At 44.9% G+C, this 24,342-nt stretch overlaps 1 protein-coding gene across 1 annotated transcript; it reads right to left on the reverse strand.

The window, feature by feature from the left end:
• Window positions 1-1,885: 1,885 nt before the first annotated feature.
• rps3a (ribosomal protein S3A) lies at window positions 1,886-24,270 on the reverse strand. The gene is made up of 6 exons (XM_072496074.1): window positions 24,100-24,270; window positions 23,495-23,598; window positions 22,119-22,306; window positions 18,824-19,032; window positions 12,734-12,843; window positions 1,886-2,039 (listed from the first exon to the last, which is right to left on the reverse strand). Exons 1-6 carry the CDS (start codon window positions 24,159-24,161, stop codon window positions 1,915-1,917), a joined length of 798 nt encoding a protein of 265 aa, XP_072352175.1. The 5' UTR covers window positions 24,162-24,270; the 3' UTR covers window positions 1,886-1,914.
• Window positions 24,271-24,342: the final 72 nt, after the last annotated feature.

Raw genomic sequence — 24,342 nt, forward strand, 5'->3', positions numbered from 1 at the left:
TGGACAATTGGCAGTTTATTGGGAATAGGATCAAGTGCACAGAGGGCACTTATGATCATGAATTGATGGATGAGGGAAATAGGACAGGAACCAGAGATACAAGTTCAAACCAAGAGAAATGCTGGAAATTCTCAGCATGTCTGGCAGCGAGTTCAAAGTTAGGGTAGTCAGAACACTAAAGCAAGTTTGGTCAGGTGGGCTAGTGGAAGGACACCACAGCAGTTTCAGATAGTCTCAATCATGGTAGCAAAAATATCCACTCTTTGGACGTGTTCTAATTCCTGTAGTCCTTAGGACTGTGCTAGGTTGAGAATTCCAGGATATTCATTCAACAATGGCAATACAAATCCTATTCAGATTTCCGCATAACTTTGGAAGAAGTTCAGACAGTCTTCCGATGATTATTGCTGCTCGTCTTTTTTGAAAGTAGTTCTCATAGAAGTTGCTACAGTACAACCTTTAGATCTCCTGTACTGCAGCCAATGTTCCATTGCTGGAGGTGTATTTTGAGTGTTAACTGCCCGACTGAAGTGAACCTCACTATGTTGGATTGTGTCATGGTTCAAATACTGCAGCTGGTCAATTGAGGGTATGCCATTTATTAGATCAATATTGTCCTAAAACCGACGTCCGACAATCATCTGCAGTGATTATAGCTGGAATGTATCAGGGTACCATAACCAGTGTCTTGTGCAATGCAATCAATTGCTTAAGTCACAAGCATGTAGACATTTATTGTTGTGCTGCAAGTACTGGATTAGACTTTTAAAAATGTGTTACCAGTGGATGACTAAAGTCATAATTGACCTTGGTTAAAATGTGGGCTGTAGAACTTGATGGAAGTGTCAAAAAAGCATCTTCAAGGGAGTTATAATCACATTTTTAAATACACATAGGATAAGTTTTGATTCAGAATAAACTACAGCACAAATACTTGCTGCTAAATATTTTATTTAAATAAAGTTAAGAGTGCCCAATTCATTTTTTCCAATTAAGGGGCAATTTAGCGTGGCCAATCCACCTACCTTGTACATCTTTGGGTGTGGGGGCGGAACCCACGCAGACACAGGGAGAATGTGCAAACTCCACACGGACAGCAACCCAGAGCCGGGATCGAACCTTGGACCTCGGCGCCGTGAGGCAACAGGGCTAACCCACTGCGCCACCGTGCTGCTAAATATGACCAGTAACTCCTGACAACTGATTTTATTTAAGTGTCCCACTTGAAGAGAAATCAAAGGGTTTTTCACAGAATATTAATCGCATTTCATGCAGAAGTGAAAATATAAAATTAATTTATAAATCATCCTTGTGTACCTAAATTTTAAATTTCTAAGAAGTTATTGACCTTTTGGAGAGATCTCAGTTACAATACTGTCAACATCCCAACCAGCAAGTGAATCTTTACACACTCATCACAGCTGAAGGAGGATGGAAACTATTTGCATTGCAGATCCATAGTAGAGGCACTACGTTGTATTGATGGAACCTGGAAATTGCAAAAAGGACTACAGATAAAATGAATCGGCAACATGGGCAAATATCATTCACTGTGGAAAGTGCAAAGCCATCCACTTCAGATCAAGGAAAAATATTTGCTTAACAAGAAATATAAAAGGAGGAAAGATTTGGGTGTCCAGGTACACAAACCAAGAGCTAGTGCACATGAACAAGAGGAGAAACTATGTGTTTCCATTGCATGAAATGGTTAGAGACCAGTTAGAGTTGTTTTGGTCACTGCAATTCATCAAGTTCATATTGCCCAGGTTGAACAATATGACAGGTGGATTTAAAGGATATTAAGGAGGGTTGCATGAATTTGGTTTGCGTCAGGTGTTAAAAACTTAAAACATTTTATATTACATAACATTGAAGGACAAAATAGTCATAGAAGATGTGTTTTATTATACATATTTAGACAGTTTCCTGGACAGGGGGTTCATATCCATCAGCTCGATCTACTTTAGCACCAGTCTCTTCACCTGATGGTTTGCTTGAGCCACTTCCTCCTTCACCGTGCAGTTCCATGAGTTTTCCCACTAGAAGAAAATATTTTTTTTGTTATCTTAATTGTACATCGCAATCAGGTCAGCCAACGAACAAGTGCAAATCTCTTCTTAATGAGCTTATTTTGTAATAAAGCAATGCTTCAGTCAGAAATTTGTCCATCCCTCATGACTAAATCACAGGTGGTTACCACTATTCTAAAATTAGAAAATCTACCTCTACAAAGGAGTCAAAGGTTATTGGGGGTGGGGAAGAAGAAGAGAGAGAGAGCCAGGAAAGTGCACTTGGAAGACCACAATTTCAGGGGCCAAATAGTCTACTTCTCATATTTATGTTTTCTATTTATTAAAAATGCTTACCATCTCTAAAAAATAAGACTTTAAAGAGGGCATATGGTGTTGTATAGATTAACTTACATACAAAATAGAAGCAGGAAGCCATTCAGCCTTCAAGCCTGATTATCAAATTCAATATCCTGATCCCACCTTCACCACCCCCTCCCCAAAATCCCTTGAGCCTCAAGAGCTATATCTAATTCTGTCTTGAAATTACGCAATGTTTTGGCCTCAACTACTTTGTGTTAGTGAATTCCACAGATTCATCACTCTCTGGGTGAAGAATTTCTCCTCACCTCAGTCCTAAAAGGTTTATCCCTTATCCTCAACCTATGATCCCCAGTTCTGGACTCCCCCCCACCATCTACCCTGTCTAATATTGTTAGAATTTTAAACGTTTCAATGAGATTCCCCCTCACTCTTCTAAACTCCAATGAATATAATCCCAACTCTCTCCTCATATAGCAGTCATGCCACCCCAAGTGCCAGCCTTGTATTCATTTGCTGCACTCCCTCCATAGCAAGAACATCCTTCCTCAGATAAGGACACCTAAACTGCACCACACAATACTCCAGGTGTGGCCTCACCAATCCCCTATACAATTGCAGCTATATAAAGAATTAGTAAGACTAGTTAAATAACTGTAGGTTCCACAAACTATGAACAGACAACACTAGGCACATAACCTAGTAATTGAACATTAATTGATCATGAATCCCTTCCATTTCATTCTAGCTATTTTCTGCTTCCCAATAACTGAAATGAAAATCACTTGTCACAAGTAGGCTTCAAATGAAGTTACTGCAAAAAGCCCCTAGTCACCACTGGTCTGCATGATTCTCAAGAATGAAAATTGATGTTGCAAATAAATAAATAAGTTCCACCATCAAACTGCTCCTACGTTTGAACAGAACTATTGTTATTGCTTGATTTGGGTTCTTGTGAGTTCATGCAACTTCTGTGTAAGTACAGTCTCCTTTGGGGTGAGTTTTAACCATGTGAGATTGGGGTTCAGCCTACCTTCTCCGGCAGATGCAACAATTTGGTAGGTGAGCCTTGATGTGCACAGTATGCCAGGGCATTCTATTATTAGAGTTTGGCTGGCTCAACATTGGAATTTGGAAGGCTGCCGGTTTGTGTCCCTAATTAGTAAATAGTTTTATTGTTCTTCAGGCTAAACTTAAACTTCCAACCATATTACTTGCAGACAGTGTCCCCACACAGATATAAAAACTTTTCACTGTGTACTGGAAGGCTGAGCACAGCATAATTACATCATTGGCGCTCACTGCATGCACGAGCCAGTGCACATTTGCAGACCAGCAATTTCGCATTGGCAAGGGAGAGAAGGACCGACAAGGAAACAAGACCAGTTTACGCCATTGGTCGTGGGCAAACTCTCAAAATCTGCAATATGAGATTTAGAAATCCTTAGGATAATCAAGGATGGCCTGATTGAAATGACAAAAGTAAACACTGTTGAGAAGTATTACATTTTTGAAGAGAACACTGAATAAAGGAGATGAAGAATGCATTACATATATACAACAAATCGTTTGGTAGTACAGAACTTGAGCATTGTTGAAAAAAATACATCTTGCACTCTTCAGGGCAGCTTGCACGAATACTGACAATGGGAACAATTTATCCAGCATGAGAAAGGACCATTGATTAGTTGATCAGTGAACGGATATGTAGAGGTATGGCTCTGGAGAATGCACCAGAGAACAGTTAACTGCCAAGCTTGTTCAACAAACTGATTAGTCATGGCGCTGTCACAGGGAACAAACCAGGGAATAGCTGCTCCCCCCCCCATGCTTTGGTTTAGTTGAAAATGGCACAGTACATGGACATGCTGTTTCTTGCTGCAGAGGGCAAGGCCCCATTGTAGCCACCTGGGTTGGTCACTTCCCGACTTAAAATGGAGATCCGCAAAGGATGCAGGGAAATTCAGCCAACACAGGAGAAACAAGCAGGTGCAAAGTTTCCTGTGTATTAGAACTTGCAGAAACCCAGACAGCACTGAAACCAGCAGCCATCTGCATATTAATGAGAGCTCCCGGGCACAATTGAAACATTTAAGGTGAATAAGGCCAAGCCAGACTCCTCAGCTCCAGCAGGAGCCAAGACAAAGGAAGGCCAACGGACACTTAGGGACTGCCCAGTGATCAGGGAACCGCTCCAGTATTGGGTCTGCCCCGAACGGCGCGAAGCACCTGGGGACTAGAGTCCCCAAGTTCAAATTGTCCTTCTTGGCAGGGTCACTCAGCAACTCAAATCAACCCTTGAGAGTGAACTGCCTAAGCTGCCGCATCAACCAAGTAAGTCTCCAGTCAACGCACGCTGCGAGATAGGCGCTCGTAGCTACCAGTCCACACCAGCTTTGGAATCCTGCACTCAGATCGAACAAAATCCCATTTGTTCCCCTGACCTGGCTAAGTCCGAAGCTAAGTATAGGCCTTTTAGCGATAGAGAATAGTCTAGAAAGTAGTTTATGCATGAGTTGCGATTTACTGTGTATAATAAATGTGTTTTGATTTGATTCTTACTAATTGGTGTGTTGAGTTATTGATCAGTACATGAACTTGAACCTCGTGGCGGTATCATAAAGATACCTGGCGACTCTAGAGCAAAGGTTATAGAAACAGAGCAAATTCAGTAAAGACCCAACGGGCAACGAATTAAGAGCCAACCAAAGTTAGCAACATATTACTGGCGATTCCTGACGGGACCCGACTTAGAAGTGGCCTAACCACTCCAAAATTTGAATTAGAATCCAAATGGGAACAGAAAAGCCACAAGTGTTCAAGCAGTTCTGATCAATCCTCGTAATTTGGAAGCGGATTAATGCATGCGTAACTAACAGGGCTATAAGGTAAAACTGATAGATTTATGTTGCGAAAAAACTGTCGGGAGTTTGTATCCCGGAAAATAGTGAAAGCCTTACCCGTAATTACAGCACCGCCTTAGTACCCTTCGTTCCAAATTTGAAGAGAGTATTTAGAGAGGAAAGATGGCAATGCAACGCCTCATGAACGCTGAAGAATTTGTGGTCGCAGCGACCAGCAGCAGAGTAGGTCAGTGTCCCGTTTGGGAAGAAGAGATCAGGAAATATCTCAAAGGGAAGGGATGGCCCCTTTGGAGTAAATTCTGTGATAATAAGGTAACAGGACCCAGGAGTATAGGACATACTTGGTGGGAGAACCTGTCAGAGATCCATAAGAAAAGCTTGGGAAAAGCTCGCAAGCCGATGGCAACCGTGTCCTTTTTGGCACAATTGCGAGGCACAGAGATCGCTTGGACGCTCCGCAAAGAGATAGAGGAGACACATCGAATGAGCAAGGATGATGTTAGCGAGATCGAGAGAGAATATAGAATTAAGAAGGAAGTTGGCAGCAAAGAACGGAGAGGTGGATGATGCCAAGGGGGCACACCAGTCTTGTCTAGCGCATCTGTGCAGCTTCTAAACCCAATATTAAAAGGCCTATCAGGACACGCAACGTGCAGTCCTGGTAAGAGACAGAGAAACAGGTAGAGGCATTGCAAAGGCAGTGCAGCGATTTAAAGGCAGCGTTAAGAGCATTCCATGCTGCCACCACGGAGCACAGACCAAGCTCATTAGATCATGCGAAATGCAGGAAGCAGATTGTGGAACTCAGTCTTTGCTTTCGGTGCAAAATGGGTTTCGGAGCACCTTTGGAACCCAATTAGATGAGGAAGACGGCCCGGATTGGCAAGAATTAAATGAAACCGCGCATAGGTATGTTCAGGGAACATGTGCGCAAGGAAAGCCCCAAAGGAGAAAAGCACCCCAACCCCCCACAGAGCAGATAGATCAGGTTCCCATTAATCCAGTCACTACCCACCGCACAGACACATCGGAAGGAGACGCGGAATTCCTTTACACCACCCCCTTAACCGTGACCCAATTACGGGACGCGTGCGAAAAGATCACACCTTCCTCCCCACCTCAGACCCCCATCACTTCTTTGCTTGAGTGAAGCAGCAGGCGACCATGTACGGCCTGGATGAGCATGAGCAAGTGAAGCTCAGTTTTATGCTTAGACCCTCCGGTTGTAGCAGCCCTTCCCGACCCACAGAATGTAGGAGGAGGCACCCTTGCAGAGATGCACACGGCGATCCTAGATGCGATCGGTTATAACAGAGGTGAACCAGTAGAAGGCCCGAATAAGTGCAGGCAGAAGAAAACCCACAGCATTTGCTGGACGCCTGTGGATCCATTTTACAGCAGTTTTCGGCAACTTAGACCGTGCCCATTTGTCCCCAGACAACATGGCTAAATGGACCCGCACCCTTATCTCCCATGCCACAGAGGCAGGACAAAAAGCTTGTACTAATTACGAACCCTCGGAAGAAGCGCACAACGGAAAGTTGGTTTTAAAAAGGTTGTCCCGCACCTGGGAGCAATCTGTCCACAACAAACCCGCAATTAGGAAACCCGAAGAACAGCAGGCAGAGGCAGATATCCAAGCAGTTAAAACGCACCAGAACCCCACATGGGTAAATGAGGGCAGGAACAGCCAACCCCAGCCAAAGCCTCAAGAATGTTACAATTGTGGTCAATTGGGACATTACACACGAGAATGTCAAGCCCCTCTGAAGCAGCAAGGGAATCAGCCCACAAATGCCCCCCCGTACCAGCAACGACACCAACAACCCCGACCCCCCACCCAGGGAACCATACCCAAGGGAGCAATGCACCAGGGAGCCTGCTCAACCTTACGTGCCTCAGGGGTCATGTTACAACTGTGGGCAGCCAGGACACTTCACCCGAGATTGCAGGAGATTCCCCCCCCCACCAGCTAGACTAGCCCCTGGATATGAAAGAGAACACCACCCACAGCAGCTACATGGTCCCAGCTGCCCCATGCAAACTGTGAGCACTTACCCACCACTTCACATGGCAGTGATATCTCAGCAATGCCACTTCATTTTTGTTTCGCTCCTCCTTCCTCTTTCCTTTGGTCACACTACACTGCCTCCATATGCTAGTTACACCCCAGTCCAAATGTGATTTACGATGTCCTTTCTGACGGAACCTGCACCATGTTTGTTCGTTAGTGTTATCGTTAAGTGTTGTGTGTAAACACGGAAAGTTTTTTTCACGGCCCCACCCCCTTTTGACGGCAAATGGCTGTTAGAGGATCTAGTTTGTCCCAGACAATAGTTCAGAGGAACTAGTCTGTCGATTGAACCAGACTCATAGCTGCTCTCCTAATTCGAGAGGCAGCCCCCACGACGACCACATTCTTACCCGTTCTTGCCGGTTGCTCAGGCAGTGGAGAAACGGCATTGGTCTCCGCCCTGCCTGAGACCCCCCTCTGGTCAGCTACGCTCAGGTAGAGCACATACGGCATTCATCACCATCCTACCCGGGGACTCCATTCACCTCTTACCCGCCGCGGCCCATACGCACCCCATTTTGGCTCATTATGTTCAAAATTCTTTTGTTTGGTTTTGGCAACCTATGGTTGCTTCCCTCTGCTATTTACATCCTCAAACACTGGGATGGTAAAACACACAGGCTGCGAGACGTCTTGCAGTATGGCAGTATTCTCTTAGATGTCTAGTCCAAATATTTGGTGAAAAAAAATGAGGGAGTCACACATGGTGACCAATTATAATGGGAAATTGGCACTGAAAGACAGACATGCTAACATTCAAGATATCACACAAGATAGTAACAGATATTATGCTTGTGTCCATATAACTCCGGAACCTCAGGAATTCCAGAGGAAGAAAGAGAACAATGAAGACGTCATACGTGTTTTTCGTCATCATTGTAATTTGTATCCGGTTCCGTGCGAACGCGAACCCCCCGACCCCAAAATCATCGGCCGTTAATTATTCACTTTCCCATAGCACCCAGAGCCCAGTGACACGTAACAACACACTATCATGGTGTGATAGGTTTATAACATGGTACTCCCTTTCATACGTAATTGAATCCCTTCTAGTACTGGCGATATTCTGCAGCATCGTGCAGACTATCCGCATGAGGAAATGGCGAAGGAGAGCCTAACGCTCTCGCACCCCCGTATACAGGCTGAGATCCCCTATTTTTGGTTTTCACCAGGCCCCCGAACCCCTTGATCTACAATAAAGGACATTCGTTCGGCGTCATTTTGTGAATAAATACAACTGAGAGAATGTAAACCTCCGTGCTTGACTGCCAAGCCAGAGAAACTTGTGTTGCTGCTATTTATACATGTAAAGTGTTGTAGATTATTCTTGATTGTTTAAGTGAGTGTAGTTTATTGAGGATAGTTAGAGGTACCGTTTTTTAATGTTGATTATGTCCCTGTTGTGACATAGCGCCACTTAGAATTGTTATGGTCAGTGTAGAGGCCATGGAAGAGTGCTCGCTGGGTCAGGGAGTGAAGACAACGCAGTTATGTGATCCTTCACGCTTCGCGTTAGGGATCACAAGGAGGGAGTGTAGCCACCTGGGTTGGACACTTCCTGACTTAAAATGGAGATCCGCAAAGGATGCAGGGTAATTCAGCCAACACAGGAGAAATAAGCAGGTGCAAAGTTTCCTGTGTATTAGAACTTGCAGAAACCTAGACAGCACTGAAACCAGCAGCCATCTGCATATTAATGAGCGATCCCCGGGCACAATTGAAACATTTAAGGTGAATAAGGCCAAGCCAGACTCCTCAGCCCCAGCAGGAGCCAAGACAAAGGAAGGCCAACGGACACTTAGGGACCGCCCAGGGATCAGGGAACCGCTCCAGTATTAGAGAAATCGATCCCAGTGATCGGAACGTAGTCCAATCACTTGGAACCAGATACGGGGTCCGCCCCGAACGGCGCAAAGCCTCTGGGGACTACAAAATAAGAGTCCCCAAGTTCAAATCGTCCTTCTTGGCAGGGTCACTCAGCAACTCGAATCAACCCTTGGGAGTGAACTGCCTAAGCTGCCGCATCAACCAAATAAGTCTCCAGTCAACGCACGCTGCGAGATAGGCGCTCCTAGCTACCAGTCCATACCAGCTTTTGAATCCTGCAGACTCAGATCGAACGAAAGGCCATTTGTTCCCCTGACCTGGTGGGCCAGTTCCGAAGCTAAGTATAGGTCTTTTAGCGATAGGGAATCGTCTAGAAAGTAGAGTTTATGCATGAGTAGTGATTTACTGTGTATAATAAATGTGTTTCGATTTGAATCTTACTAATTGGTGTGTTGAGTTATTGATCAGTACTTGAACTTGAACCTCGTGGTGGTATCATAAAGATACCTGGCGACTCTAGAGCAAAGGTTATAGAAACAGAGCAAATTCAGTAAAGACCCAACGGGCAACGAATTAAGAGCCAACCAAAGTTAGCAACACCATGTGAACATATGTAGTTTCCAGCATATGCAAGTGAGCTATAGAAAGCACAACTGATTATCTTAAATTGGTTTTCTATGCAATGACGAACACACTCAGGATTGCTTAGCAAATGTGAGCCAATCGTGGAATCACATCTAATGCTGGACACTATGGTTTGGAGTTCTGTAAGCATGGCTGGTCAGGTACTGTTCTTTGCCTGTTGTGAGCGGCCGAAGGGACATGCTGTTTGATATGATCCACTAGTCTTTGGGAAAACCTACATACCTAGTATCAGGTTGGCATTGGAATTCATACACTACAGTACTCATTTGTGTGGTAGGCCTTTTGGCTTGACAGTAGCATCCTGTTAGTGGAGAATACACTTCTGTTGTTACTGTACAGTAACAGTTGTAAGGATCCTCCTGTTAAACCTGGTTTCCCTTGAGTATTTCCTTTATTTTCTGTTATTCTTTGCTTTGACTACTTGTGTGCCTGGACAGTTACTGGGATTTATGCATTTCAGATGGTCAGCATCCAATTTTAAAAACAAACGGGACACCCCCGGCTGATGTGCTATTTGGACTGACCTCAGGAATCTCCCCCGGTGAGATGTGCTGCTTGGTTTAGTCCAGTGATGCCACATCTTGATGGACTTAGCTGACAGCCAACCAGCTATATTAAATTCCTGGGACTCAACAGATCCTTGATGCGGATCCCCTTGCTGTGTGAGTCTGTGTTTGTTTCAGTTTCAATTGGAACTCAGAGCTGAACAGAACTCTTTTAAATGTCTCTCCCAGAAAGGGCAGAACTCTCTCCCTCTCGTACCTTGGCCGGGGCTCACTCCAGGTAGAGCAGACAATTTTTTTTTCTCTCTATCCAGCTGGTGAATGTTTAAAACCTGAAGCCAGAGAGCTGGGGGGGAACTTTCCGGATTCCTCTCCCTGCATGGTTATCAGATCACTCTAAGGCCTCTCTGATAATCTTGAGGCTGTTGATCAGTCTGCTGGAGTGGGGAACAAATAAGAAATTGAACAGACCAGAAGTGCATCGCCTGTGTGAAGACCCAGGTTAACATGAGTTGAAATGACTCCCTAGAGAGGATCCCACAGTCTGAGATTCAGCCTGGACATTCCAGCCAGAAGGTCCAAACCAACAACCTCAATATTAGCAACAAGAACACTTAGCTCTCTTTTTCTATTTTAACCCCAATCATTTTAGTGCCGGGGACCTGGGTTCGATCCCCGGCTTGGGTCATTGTCTGTGCAGTGTCTGCACGATCTCCCAGTGTCTGCGTGGGTTTCCTCTGGATGCTCCGGTTTCCTCCCACAAGACCCAAAAGACATGCTTGTTAGGAAATTGGACATTCTGAATTCTCCCTGTGTACCTGTTGCGACTAGGGGTTTTCACAGTAAATTCATGGCAGCGTTAATGTAAGCCTACTTATTTTTTTAAATATGAGTACCCAATTCAATTTTTCCAATTAAGGGGCAATCTAGCGTGGCCAATTCACCAACCCTGCACACCTTTGGGTTGTGGGGGCGAAATCCACGCAAACACAGGGAGAATGCGCCAACTCCACACGGACAGTGACCCAGAGCCAAGATCGAACCTGTGCTACCCACTGCGTCACCGTGCTGCCCCTAAGCCTACTTGTGACACTAATAAAGATTATTAACCCCTTTCCTGTGAGTGTGTGTCTATCTGGCTTGCATGTTTGGGCAGAGGGTGGTGGTGTGGGGAAAGAGAGAAGAGTAACAGATTAGCTGCAGGATATTCTATGATAATCGCATGTCTGATCTCTATTGATGTTACAAATAAACGTTTTTGATGTTTCACTTACAAATCTGGTGTCTGCAAGTGATTGGAACAATCAAGGGTCAAAATTCTAAGAAGCTATCTACAAAGTAATGGTTAATTCATTTGTGTTGGGACTCCAGGGCCGGTGGGGCTGGAATTGACCGTGCACTAACCCAGCGTATGGGTTTACAACAATGTAAAACAATGTAAAACAGCTATCTTCACCTGTTGCTCAAATTGGAGATATCATGGCCTTTCAGGGTATTTGGAGGCAGCACTTTTTCGGGACTGAAGATGGCGGCCGGAAGCCCATACATGAGCTTGAGCAATAGACAGCGTGCACTGATCAGATCAGAGTAAACATTATCCCACAGAATTGCTTTTGAGGCACTTGATTTCAGCTGCATGCTTGCACGGTGAGCAAATGGCTTGTTTAAAAGTCGGCCCATAAGGCCAAACTTATAGTATGTGTAACTAGGAATCCCAATGCATGTGAAGTTAGGCTTGCAGTAGACAGTAGTAGTGAACCCACTGACTAATTTCTCAACCAACATATCGGGGAAAGGGAGTTTACTTGACTGTTCCATGTCAAAATCGAATTGGAGTGTAGTTTGGAGCCCATTAAGGTTATGTAGCAAAGTTCTTGCATGCAGCTGCGGATTCAAATTTAGCAAATGTAGATACTGTTCCAAAATCGCTCATCTTCCTGTCCCGACTGCTGTAAACCCACATTTGTGCACATCTCAAAGTATTCTGTCCTGCCTGTCCGTCACTCCCACCCTCATCCACATAGGTTATCCAATAAATGGAAACTTTTTTGCAGTTCCACCATTAGTGACAGAACTTTCAACTCCCCAGGTCCTGTTGCCAAATCTCCTCCATCTCCAAAAAGATGGAAAATTCACAATTCCATCCAACTTTCAGTAACACCTCTTTGCATACTTGTTCTTTTGCTCCTTCCCACTTCACACACCCACCTTAAAGTATCTCTGCATTAAAAGGTGCTGAATAAATCCAAACCAGTTACTTTTTTCATAGAAGATTGGTATCTAGAAAAAACTTCCACCCAATGTTTTAAATACTATATGCCTGAAATGGGCAGATGTTCATTCTCCAGATCTAATTGGTCCATTCTAGATTTCCACAGACATAACTATTTGTCTTTTAGTTTTGTTTCATGTTATTCATGATCTGATGTGCTTGTACGGTCGGAAGCACATTACTTCTGATAGAAAAAGACACAAGTCAGCCATACTTACATTCAAACTTGGGCTTCTTTAACATCTTGACTTTTCGAACATACACATCATGGAGAGGGTAAATGGACTGGCAAGCTTTCTCAATGTCCTTACCAATGCTGTCTGGGATCCTAAAAGCAAGCAATCAGACTGCTAAGAACATTACAGGAATTATCAACATTCACGTTAAAGCTACTTATTCCTAAATTACATTACGTGCAGGTCAAATGGTCTCTTTCAGATTTTACATTTCTCTATACTAGAAACTCTAGTAAACAAAGCTTGGTGAGTACTAGCCTCGTCCACACATTTGTACATTCCAGAATTCAATCAAGATAAAGGTTATTTGGAGGATACTAGGAAGTAAGTTTATAAAAGCAGGATTACAAATTAAATATCAAAGTCTGTGGCTATTGACAAGTGCACCACTCGGGAGGGATGATTTGAAATCTGAATTGCACTGAATTCTATGGTCATGTCAGACAGGGCACAAACTGAGCAGAGTCTCAGAAACATTGCTGGAAAGCAGGCGGGCTTTAGAACAGAATGGGGTAGAACTGTGATGCACCAAGCTTATCTTTGTCAAAACAGCCAGACAACACAACTGTACGCTCGCATCTCTATTCAAAATACCCATTTATGTAGGGAAATGGGTTTTGTTTTAGTATTTAGAAAAGGTTAATACACCCCCCACCCCAAATTTGTACGGCATTTCTGCTATCTAAAAAAAATACATTTATTAGATTTGTAACAAGAGCCTGAGAGATTTACATGAGCAAGATCAAAGCTGGCACAAGTTTGGGACACAAAAACAAGCAACAATCTTTTTGACTGGAGGCTCAATTTTTACTTTCCTACAATTCCAAATAATGTATTTCAAAGCTCAGCAAGAGAAGCGCTGGAGTAAATGCATGCCATATTTCACAAAACATGGAAAAGACCTAATAGATTGTTGTACTTTGCCTCACTATTCCATGGCCCATTTCCAACCGGCCATTAAGAATGTGGTAGAAATGTGCTATGGAACTATACCCCAGTAAAGGGGAGGCTCAAGGAAGAATATTTGCATTGGGAGAGTATCTGGAAGTGAGTGTAGGCTGAATGGACACTCAGCAAAGCAATCACCCATTCTGTGTTTCCCAAATTGAATAGTGCCTCAGACCATCACATCGTCGGCAGCCAAAACAGTACATTGGGAACAGATCCTTTGGAGCGTCAGATGGGAAGATGCATTTGGTGGTGACATTGCTCTGGAAATAGCGGAGAATGAGCACTGCATGTGGAGGCTGGGACGGTGGATGATACGAGTGCAGCCTATCCCCAGAAACAGAGATCAAGAGAAGAGAACTGTCAGAGATGGTCCATTGAAGGCGATAGAGGGGTGGAATTTGGAAGTAAAATTAATAAATTTTTCCAGGTCCAGACAGGAACATGAGGTCGCACGGAAACGGTTGCTGATGTACCGAATAGACAGGTTAAAGGAAAGATTGTTCAGTGAGAGGTCAAGTTCAGCCAGACGGAGGAGAGTGCTGGTGAATGGAGACTGTTCAGGCCTCTGTTTGAAGAAGTGGAGAGCTCTCAGACCCTCCTGGTGGGGAATGGAGGTATAGAGGGACTGGACATCCATGGTAAAGAGGTGGTGGTTAGTGCCGGGGAACAGGAAGCCGAGGAATCTCAGAGGAATCAAGGATGTAGGTGGGAGGGGATTGGACAAGAGGAGAGAATAAGAGTCACGATAGGAAGAAAGGAGGTCAGTGGCAGGAACAGGCTGACACAGTGGGCCTCCCTGGGCAGTAGTGGTAGAAGCGGGCTATCCGTGGTTGGGAGACTATGAGGTTGGAAGCTGTGGAGGGAAAATCTCCAGAGAAGATGAGATCAGTAACAGCCCAGGAAACAATGGCTTGCTGCTTGGTGATGGGGCCATGGTCCAGAGGGAAGTAGACAGAAGCGTCTGAGAATTTTCACTCAGCCTATGTGGGGTAGAGGTCAGTACCCCCAGACAACAATAGCCCCAACCTTATCGGCGGGTTTGAAGACAAAGTCAGGGGTGGACCTGAAAGAGCAGAGTGTAGCAACTTCAGAAGGAGACAGGTTAGAATGGGTGAGAAGAACAGAGAAATTAAAGACAGTCAGTGTCACACCAACAGTTCTCAATGAAAAGATCAAGAGCAGGTAAGTGGCCAGAAGAGAGGGTCCAGTTAGAATACTGAAGGTGGGTAAAAGGATCTGTTGAAGGGAGGAGGACCCCTCCCTAAAAAGGTGAGCGCAGAGACGAAGGAGGCGGAAGAAGAGTGGTGGGAATGGAGGCATCAAGGAACTGAATGTCCATGCCGAAAAGGAGACAATGAAAGTCAGGAAGGAAATGGGTGATGTGATCTCTAGCTTTGTGGATATAGGTTGGAAGAGATTGGACCAGAGAAGCAGAAATTTCCTACTCAATGCTGGGAACACCCAGCCATTCCTTTATTTCTCACAAGATCTACTCAGTAGACAGACTTCACACCTCTTCCTGCCAACTGTTTGAGACTCAAATAGTTTGTAACCTCGATATCATACTCAATTCACAGATGAACTTGACTATATATACCTGCCATCACAGAAACCACGTATTTCCACCTCTGGAATATCTCCCATCTTCACCCTTGCTTTAGATCATCTGGTGCTGAAACTCTAAACCATGCTTATACTTCTAGACTTGCCTATTGCAGTACATTCCTGGCCAGCTTGCATTTTCCACCCTTCATAAATGTGGTCATCTAAAACTCTGTCTACCCAGTAACTTGTTTGAACCTCTCTAAGCAGGTTCCATACCCATGGCAGTCCAAAACAACTGAAACCAAAGTCAAAAAAGATACTGGTATGATGATGGCACATTATCTCGCCCTTTTTCAGCTCTCTCCAGCCTTTGACATGATCCGATTATAATCTCTTCTTTTAATGTCTCATCCCTACAGCTCCCCACACAACGATCAAATCCTAACTAGGGGATTTCTAGAAATAGCTTTTTAGTCAAGTTACCAAACCCAGAACTTCAGTGCCTCTTGGTGTTATCATCTGAAATGGGTTAGCTGCCACAGGTTTGTTAATAATCAACTTCCACCAATCATCTTAACCGGTTGTAGGCCCACCTTGTGAAATTGCTTACTCAACATCCAATCCTGTAATTTCTGCCAGCTTTGCAACCTCACCATAAAAACATCATCATACAGCACAGGTGGCGGCCATTTGGCCTGTCACGTCCATGCCAGTCTTCTGCAAAAGCAACGCAGCAAGTCCCAATCTCCTATCCAGCCTGGAATTCTCATGATTTTGAACACACATCAAATCTCCTAATATTGTCGAAGGAATTTCTCAACTGAAGACCTTCACCCATGGAGCGGTTCTTGTATATCTCTTTGCATCCTTGAAAAGCCTTCACATCCTTCTTAAAGTGTAATACCCAGATTAGACAGAGTATGCCAGTTGAGGCAAAACCAAAGTTTTATAAAGGTCCAAAATAACTTCCATGCTTTTGTACTCTGTCGTGATTTATAAAGTTTATAAATGCCTATTAAAGCATTTTTGCAATCAACCCTGTTATTACAACAATTTGTGCATAGACCCCCAGGTTTGTTCCTGGACCCTCGAACTGTATGTTTTACTAGTTTTTTTTCTGAAGCCATACAGACACAAAACGTTAGCTTTCTCTCTTCACAGAGACTTGAGATTTTCCAATGTTTCCTGGTTTTGCTCCAAACTTCCAGCAGCTGCAGTATTTTCATAGAATTAGACATACCATTTACAGTGCAGAAGGCCATTTGGCCCACTGAGTCGACACCAGCCCTTGGAAAGAGCACCTTACTTTAGCCGACAACTCCACCCCATCCCCGTAACACCACCTAACCATGGGACTATGGGAGCACCCAGAGGAAACCCACGCAGGCACGGACGGGGAGAAAGTGCAAATTCCATATAGACAGTCACCCGAGGCCAGAACTGAACCCAGGACCCTGGAGCTGTGAGGCAGCAGTGCTAACCACTGTGCCACCGTCCTATTGTTTTTCCTTTCGTTTTATATTGCCTCTCATTCATCCTATCAAAACCTATCGCATTAAACTTCTCAGCATTAAATTTAATCTTCCAGTTGTCTAGCCATACCACCAGCCTATGTCCTCTTCAAGTCCATCACTACCTTCCTCCCAGTACGTAACACTTTGCAAGTTGTGTCATTCATAAATTTTGCAATTGTGCCCTATAGATCCAAGTCTAGGTCATTAAGACAGAGTAAAACAGTGGTTTTAGTACTGACCACTGTGAAATCCACTGCATATCATTACTCTCATCCAAAAACCAACCATTCACTGCTGTTTCCTGTCAGTCAGCCACCTTCATATCCAAGCTGCCACTTTCCCTTTTTTTCCCATGGGCTTCAGCTTTGTTGGCAACTCCATTAAATGACACTTCACCACACTCCTTTTGGAAGTCCACATACACATCAACCACCACACCCTCTTGAACCATCTCGTTACCTCAAAAATCTCAATCAAATTAGTGAAACATGATTGGTCCTTAACATACACGCTGGCACTCCATAATTTACTGTTCTGGATTATTGGTTCTAAAAGCCTCCCTACCACTAAGGTTCAACTGACAGAGTTTGTTGCTGGGGTTAACCATTAGCTTTTCAAACAAGCTTGCAATATTTGCAGTTCTCTGGCACCACACCCCATTTCAGGAGGATTGGAAGATTATGGATCGTACCTCCATAGCTCGTGCCCTTATTTCCTTCAGCATCGTCCGATACATCCTATCTGGTCCTGGGATGACTCACCAACCTTTAGCGTAGCTAACCTGTTGATACTTCCTCTTTATCTATTGTTACCCAGAATACAGCGCAGAAGAGGTCATTTGGCTCATCGGGTCTGCACCAACACATGAAAAACACCTGACCCCGTCTATGTAATCCCATTTGCCAGCCCTTGGCCCATAGCCTTCAATCTTATGACGGGCCAAGTGCTCACCCAGGTACTTTTTAAAGGATGTGACACAACCCGCCTCTACCATCCAGGCAGTGCATTCCAGACTATCACCACACTCCAGGTTAAAAAAAAAAGGTTTTTCCTCAAGCCGCACCCCCCAAAAAACCCTCACCTTGAACTTGTGTCACCTCATAACGAAGGGGAACAGCTGCTCCCTATCCACTCTGTCCATGCACCTCAATCTTGTACCCCTCGATTAGGTCGCCCCTCAATCTTCTCTACTCCAGCGAAAACAAACCAAGCCTATCCAACCTCTATTCATTACTTGTCCATCCCAGGCGAATCCTGGTGAATCGCCTCTGCACGCCCTCCAGTAATATCCTTCCTATAATGTGGCAGCCAGTAAAGCGCACAGTACTCCAGCTGTTCACCAAAGTTCAATACAACCCCATCCTATCTTGTCTTTCACTGTCTTTGACAACAGCTTCTTTCTTGGTAAAAACATATGCAAAGTGGGGATTTGGTACAAATAAAAGCAAAATACAGTGGATGGAAATCTGAAATAAAAAACAGAACATGCTGGATAAACTCAGCAGGTCTTTCATTATCTATGCAGAGAGAAAGAGAGTTAATGTCTCGAGTTCATTTGGCTCCTAAAGAACTGCTCTACAGAAGAGTCATAGGGACTCAAAAGGTTAACTCTAGGTGCTCCGGTTTCTTCCCACAGTGCAAAGATGAGGTTAAGTGGGTTGGCCATTCTTAATTGTCCCTTAAGTGTCCAAAATTTAGATGGGGCTATGGGATTACAAGGATAGGGTGGGGGAGTGGGCATAGGCAGGATGCTCTTTCAGAGGGTTGGTGTAGACTCAATCGGCCAAATGGCCTCCTTCTGTACTATAAGGCTTCTGTGATTAGGGATTTAGTACCCCAGCCATGCACCAACACTCCATCGCATTAGACCGTGGTAATCAACATGGTAGTTGTATTAGCCCATGAGTCAGAACAGTTGTTTCAATTCAATTTCCAAAATCAAGTGTCCAACATCCAGAAATAGTTCTGCAGCTAACAACCCACGCTGAAGTGGCTTCAGGGTTGCAAATGCCCAGATTCTAAATTCACAACTTGTACAACAATGGTATGTTAGATTACTCACAACTTGTTGACAATCTCCTTGAGATCATTGGTTTGCACTTCACGAGTCATGATCTCCACCATCTTCTTGCGGATCGTGCGGACCTGCTGGTGTTGCGCGTAGGAGGTTTTACGAATCTGGTTGGTGCGCTTCTTGGTGAAACCTACACAAAATAGGCGGAGCAAGTATCCATCTGTGGTTTTGACATCAATATGGGCTTCGATCATGGTCTACAATTAGAATAAATTAAGAAATGTCATCAGTACATTCACTGTCTGATTCACAAAACCTTAGAACATTACTTCCAATACATACAACAGAGACCATCCCCGCAAATCACATTCATATGTTTTGGCCCTGCCCAAAACTGGAGGTTTAATGAAACAAAGTCTTTAGGGTAATCTTAAGGGTGCATGAAAGACTCAAATCAGGTCCCCTAGGAGCCATATTTGGGGTCAGATCAACCGGGGCTGGAAGTGGGCGCGGAGGCAGATGTCTTGGCCTTCGCCTCGCTGATTGCCCAAAGGCGGGTCATGTTGGGGTGAAGGTCGGGTTCTCCGCCCTGTGCCTTGGCGTGGCGGGGGGGACCTGCTGGAGTTCCTAACACTCGAGAAAGTAAAGTCGAGTTGAGAGGGAGAATGGAAGGGTTCTACAACTCATGGGCCTTGTTCATCATACATTTTCACGAATTGGATGGCATCGAACATTAGGGAGCGGGTTAAATTAATGATGATTGTTTCCCCCGGTATTTTGGATTCAAAATGTTGGGAGCTGTTTGAGGGGATGGGATGAGGGGATTGTTGGCTAGGGGATTGCCATTGTATTTGTTGTTGTTGTTAATTATTTGTTGTAAATATGAAAATGTGAAAAAGAAGAATAAAAATATTTACACAAAACAAAATACAACAGAGACTATACTTCAAAAAGCCATCAAGGATGTTTGTATTTATATGTATACATATACAAGTCTCCAATCAACTTCAAGCCTAAACCAGAATCTGAATTCAGTTGTGGGCAATCAAGACGCACCAATAGCGGCATGGTAGCACAAGCACAGTTGCTTCACAGCACCAGAGACCCAGGGTCGATTCACGGCTTGGGTCACTGCCTGTACGGAGTCTGCACATTCTCCCCGTGTCTACGTGGGTTTCCCCTGGATGCTCCGGTTTCCTCCCACAAGTCCCAAAAGACGTGCCTGTTAGTGATTTGGACATTCTGAATTCTTCCTCAGTGTACCCGAACAGGCACCAGAGTGTGGCAACTAGGGGATTTTCACAGTAACTTCATTGCAGTGTAATGTAAGCCTACTTGTGACACTAATAACAATTATTATTATAGTGGATGTAGAATTATCCTCACTGCCACCAATGTTGGGGGAAGAGGTAAGAAAGTTAATGAGTGCCACTACAAGTGCAGACACCATTACAATATTGGAAATGCAGCATCTATCTTCATATGTAAGATCCCAGGTCATTGGTTTCCTCAAATGAGGGTTAAATATTGGCCGAAAGACCCGAAAACTGCCCACCCCTTCAAATTGGGCCTTCAGATCCTTTATTTTCACTTCACAGGGAAGCAACGTAATCTTCACTTACAGGACACCTCCAAATAGTAACTCAGTACTCACTCACGTGTCAACCTAGATTGATCTCTGCATCAGGGCCTTAATGCACAATTGAATCAGACAAGGGAGCGATCACTGAATAAATGTTGTACTCATGAAAAAACAAGGCTTCATTTTTGATCCTGCTGGAAGACGTATGCAAATGGTAGGAATTTAATACCCGCCCACAATGCAAATTTGGAGGCCCATGGACATCCTTCCTACTTGGATGCTAAATGAGGGTATCAAGTGGACATTGCCGACTTCAGGATTTCATCCTGCTGCTGCTGGTATGAAACCAGTGGCAAGCAAGGGACACGGAGGGGGGGGGGGGGGAGGGGGAGAAAGAGAGACGCCACGTGGGAAGTCATAATAGCAAACCCTGTGGGCAACCAGGTGCAGTGTTTGCCCCGCATACAAACAGTGTCTGATAGAGGGTCCTGACATCAGAATGGGATCAGGGAATCGAAAGGCACTTCTATGCCCATGTCTCGGATCTCCGCTCACCTCCTTCAACTGAACTTCCACCCTGTGACCCTCAGCCTGCCCTCACACATTGGCCTCAGGTCCCTCAGATGTGGGTGCAGACTGGAACAGTCGCTTTGGTCTTGCAGCTGTATCATATTAATTACATCACATATCTGAATCAATTTGGTTAAATTGGCACAATAGAATCTAAAGCAGCGATTTAGGCCCCTCAAAGTCCTTAATTCCAGGAAGGTCCAATGGTAACTACATTGAGAGGCCATGCTGGGCTCTTTGGTGGGCAAGACCCTTATTGCTTGGATCAAATCCCTCCCAAGCTAACAGTGGCATTTGGATGGGAAGGCTGCCAAGGGCACACAATGTCCAAGTGTTCACTTTAGGTTCAAATAAAGAGAGACCACCATGGCAAACAAAGTATTTGAGTGAGAGCAATTATGTGTTGCAGCAGCACAAAGCCCATAGGGGAGTGGCAGAAAAGAGGTATAAAACACTTCAGAAGAACATTAGTTATGAAAAGTTCAAACCAAGCCAAATTTGTCCCATTCAAATCTAGCATTTTCATGGAACTAAACATATATTAAAAATATAATGTGGAAATGCTGGTGTTGGACTGGGATGGGCATAGTAAAATGTCTTGCAACACCGGCAGCACGGTAGCATTGTGGATAGCACAATTGCTTCACAGTTCCAGGGTCCCAGGTTCGATTCTGGCTTGGGTCACTGTCTGTGCGGAGTCTGCACTTCCTCCCAGTGTGTGCGTGGGTTTCCTCCGGGTGCTCCGGTTTCCTCCCACAGTCCAATGATGTGCGGGTTAGGTGGATTGGCCATGATAAATTACCCTTAGTGTCCAAAGTTTCCCTTAGTGTTGGTTGGGGTGACTGGGTTATGGGGATAGGGTGGAGGTGTTGACCTTGGGTAGGGTGCTCTTTACAAGAGCCAGTGCAGACTCGATGGGCCGAATGGCCTCCTTGTGCACTGTAAATTCTATGATAAAAAGGTTAAAGTCCAACAGGATTTTTCAAATCAGTAGCTTTCCGAGCATAGCTCCTTCATCAGGTGAGTCAAAAATATAGGTCATTTAGTTACTGGAACAGTCGCTTTGGTCTTGCAGCTGTATCATATTAATTACATCACGTGTCTGAATTAATTTGGTTAAATTGGCACGAAAGAATCTAAAGCAGCGAAATTCATAACTCCAATCCTGGATATGCAAATTAATAAACTTACCTGCCATTTTTTAACCATAGAGCACATTTTATCACGTGTTAGGTCCATGCCATGAAAGTTGGTCAGGCAGTTTTTGCCCTGAACGTCCTCCACGATCAGCTTAAATTTGCGGAAGGCCACTTCATCATTCTGCAAATCAGCAAGACTCACCTCAAATACACGGCCTTTCAAGCCTTCTGAGGCAATCTCTACATGACAAAGAAAACAAGGCAAATGAGGATATTGGAGAATAAAAGCTTCAACATCTACCTGGCGGCACTTTTTTCAAAAATAATTTTGCAGATACTGATGAGAATATCAGGACGGACTCAATAATTGTCAGGTCACCCAGGGCTTAAATGAGAAGTGTATTTCTATTACCGTCCGTAACTGAATATCCCCTCCTAGCCTTTTTGGCCACTAAGGGCAATTTATCATGGCCAATCCACCTACCCTGCAGGTCTTTGGACTGTGGGAGGAAAACTGAGCACCCGGAGGAAACCCACGCAGACACGGGGAGAACGTGCAGACTCCGCACAGACAGTGACCCAGCAGGGAATCAAACCTGGGACCCTGGCGCTATGAAGCCACAGTGCTATCCACTTGTGCTACCCTAAGATTTAGATGTTTTAGACTTCCACCCACAAAATTATCAGGTCTTCATTCTAGTGCAGAAATTCTAACTACTAATGAACTTCATGTCTTCAGGAATTATTTAACAAATCCAAGTCAAAGAGTTAATATTTTCTGAATGCTTAAATTTGCCCAGGAAATAAAATCATTATGTCACTCTTAGGGAATTAAGTTTTATAATTCATTTTCAGGATGCAGGCATCACCGGCTAGGCCGGCATTTATCATCAATCCATGGTTCCGTGAACCGCTGCAATCCATGAGGTGCAAGTACACCGACGGCACTGTTAGGAAGGGTGGTCTAGGATTTTGACTCAGCCAGTGATATATTTCAAAGGATGTGAGTAACTTGGGAGGGAAACTTGAACGTGGTGGGTTTTCCCATACACCAGCTGCCCTTGGCCTTCTAGATGGTAGCAGTCGTGTGTTTGGAAGCTGCTGCCTTGGTGAGTTCCTGCAGTGCATCTTGTGGATGGAACACATTACTGTCACTATTCGTCAGTGGATGGAGGGAGTAAATGTCTGTAGGTAGGGTACCAATCAAGCAGGCTGCTTTGACTTGATGCTGTCAAGCTTCTCGAGTGTTGGGAGCTGCACCCATCCAGGCAAATGGAGAGCATGCCATCACACTCCTGATCTGACCTGCTCTTGCAGCAGCAGTATATACGTGGCTAGTCCAGTTCGGTTTCTGGTCAATGGTAACCCTCGGGGCGTTAAGAATGGGAGATTCAGTGATGGCAATGCCACTAAATGTCAAATACTTACTAGTTCCTTGTGTCCTGGTAACCAAGGTTTTACCCAGGTTCCTGATGTTAAACATCGCTGGGGCCTTAACATCGTACCAATCCTTCTTGGAGAAGGGGTCCACGCTATAAAGAGACGGTGAAATAAGAACAGTATGGTAGTTCCCGGATTCAGTCACAATTGACTCTCAATTGAACGTGCGCGTCCTGCGACGTGGAAACCCCGAGGTGCAGGCGCACCTGGCCAGAGTTCTCCAAACGATGCCAGGAAGATAGAGACCAACTCTTGCACCGGGACTCCATATCCTGCTCCGGGAGCCCGGGCCCTCTCAATTCCGAACTTTAAAACAGCCCAGACTCGGTTACAGGGGATATTGTATTTTAATTTCCGCGCGATACCTAACCGCCACACGCGGCAGCACGGGCGTCCATTTGTGATTATAAGGCAGGTCCATCAGAGCCTCGTAGCTCAGGCCCGGCGGCCTCGTCTCCTCTCACTCCCCACACTCACCATCACCACAATCCCCTAAATATCAGCGCCATCCCCCGGATTATCCCCCATTTCGCGCAAGATCCCTGTTGAAGGGAAACAGCGGATGGCCGGCCAGCCGATTTTGCCTCACTTACATCTTCTTCTTGGCACCTTTTTTGCCTCCTTTGGTCAGCCTCTTGTTTTTGCCGACCGCCATGTTGCTCGGGGAGCTGGGAAGAGGAAAAGGAGGAGTTCAATTCGCCGCGCGAGACGTTTGCTGGGTCACGGGGCCAAGTGCGGGAAACCTCGCGAGAACTGGGAGATACAGAGATGATCCAATAGGGAAGCGCTGGCCGCGCCTGCGCTGTGCAGTGACAGTGAGCGCGGCGCTGGGATAA

Source organism: Scyliorhinus torazame, chromosome 3, assembly GCF_047496885.1.
Source record: "Scyliorhinus torazame isolate Kashiwa2021f chromosome 3, sScyTor2.1, whole genome shotgun sequence".
Classification (NCBI taxonomy): Eukaryota; Metazoa; Chordata; class Chondrichthyes; order Carcharhiniformes; family Scyliorhinidae; genus Scyliorhinus; species Scyliorhinus torazame.

Bases quoted from the DNA above. Each gene is read 5' to 3' on its own strand.
- rps3a (XM_072496074.1), bottom strand. From the start codon at position 24,161: ATGGCGGTCGGCAAAAACAAGAGGCTGACCAAAGGAGGCAAAAAAGGT. The intron at 12,844-18,823 runs GTGAGTAATCTA...GCTTGCTTTTAG, and splicing joins AAGGAGATTGTCAACAAGTT to GATCCCAGACAGCATTGGTA. The intron at 2,040-12,733 runs GTAAGTATGGCT...ATTTTCTTCTAG, and splicing joins AAAGAAGCCCAAGTTTGAAT to TGGGAAAACTCATGGAACTG.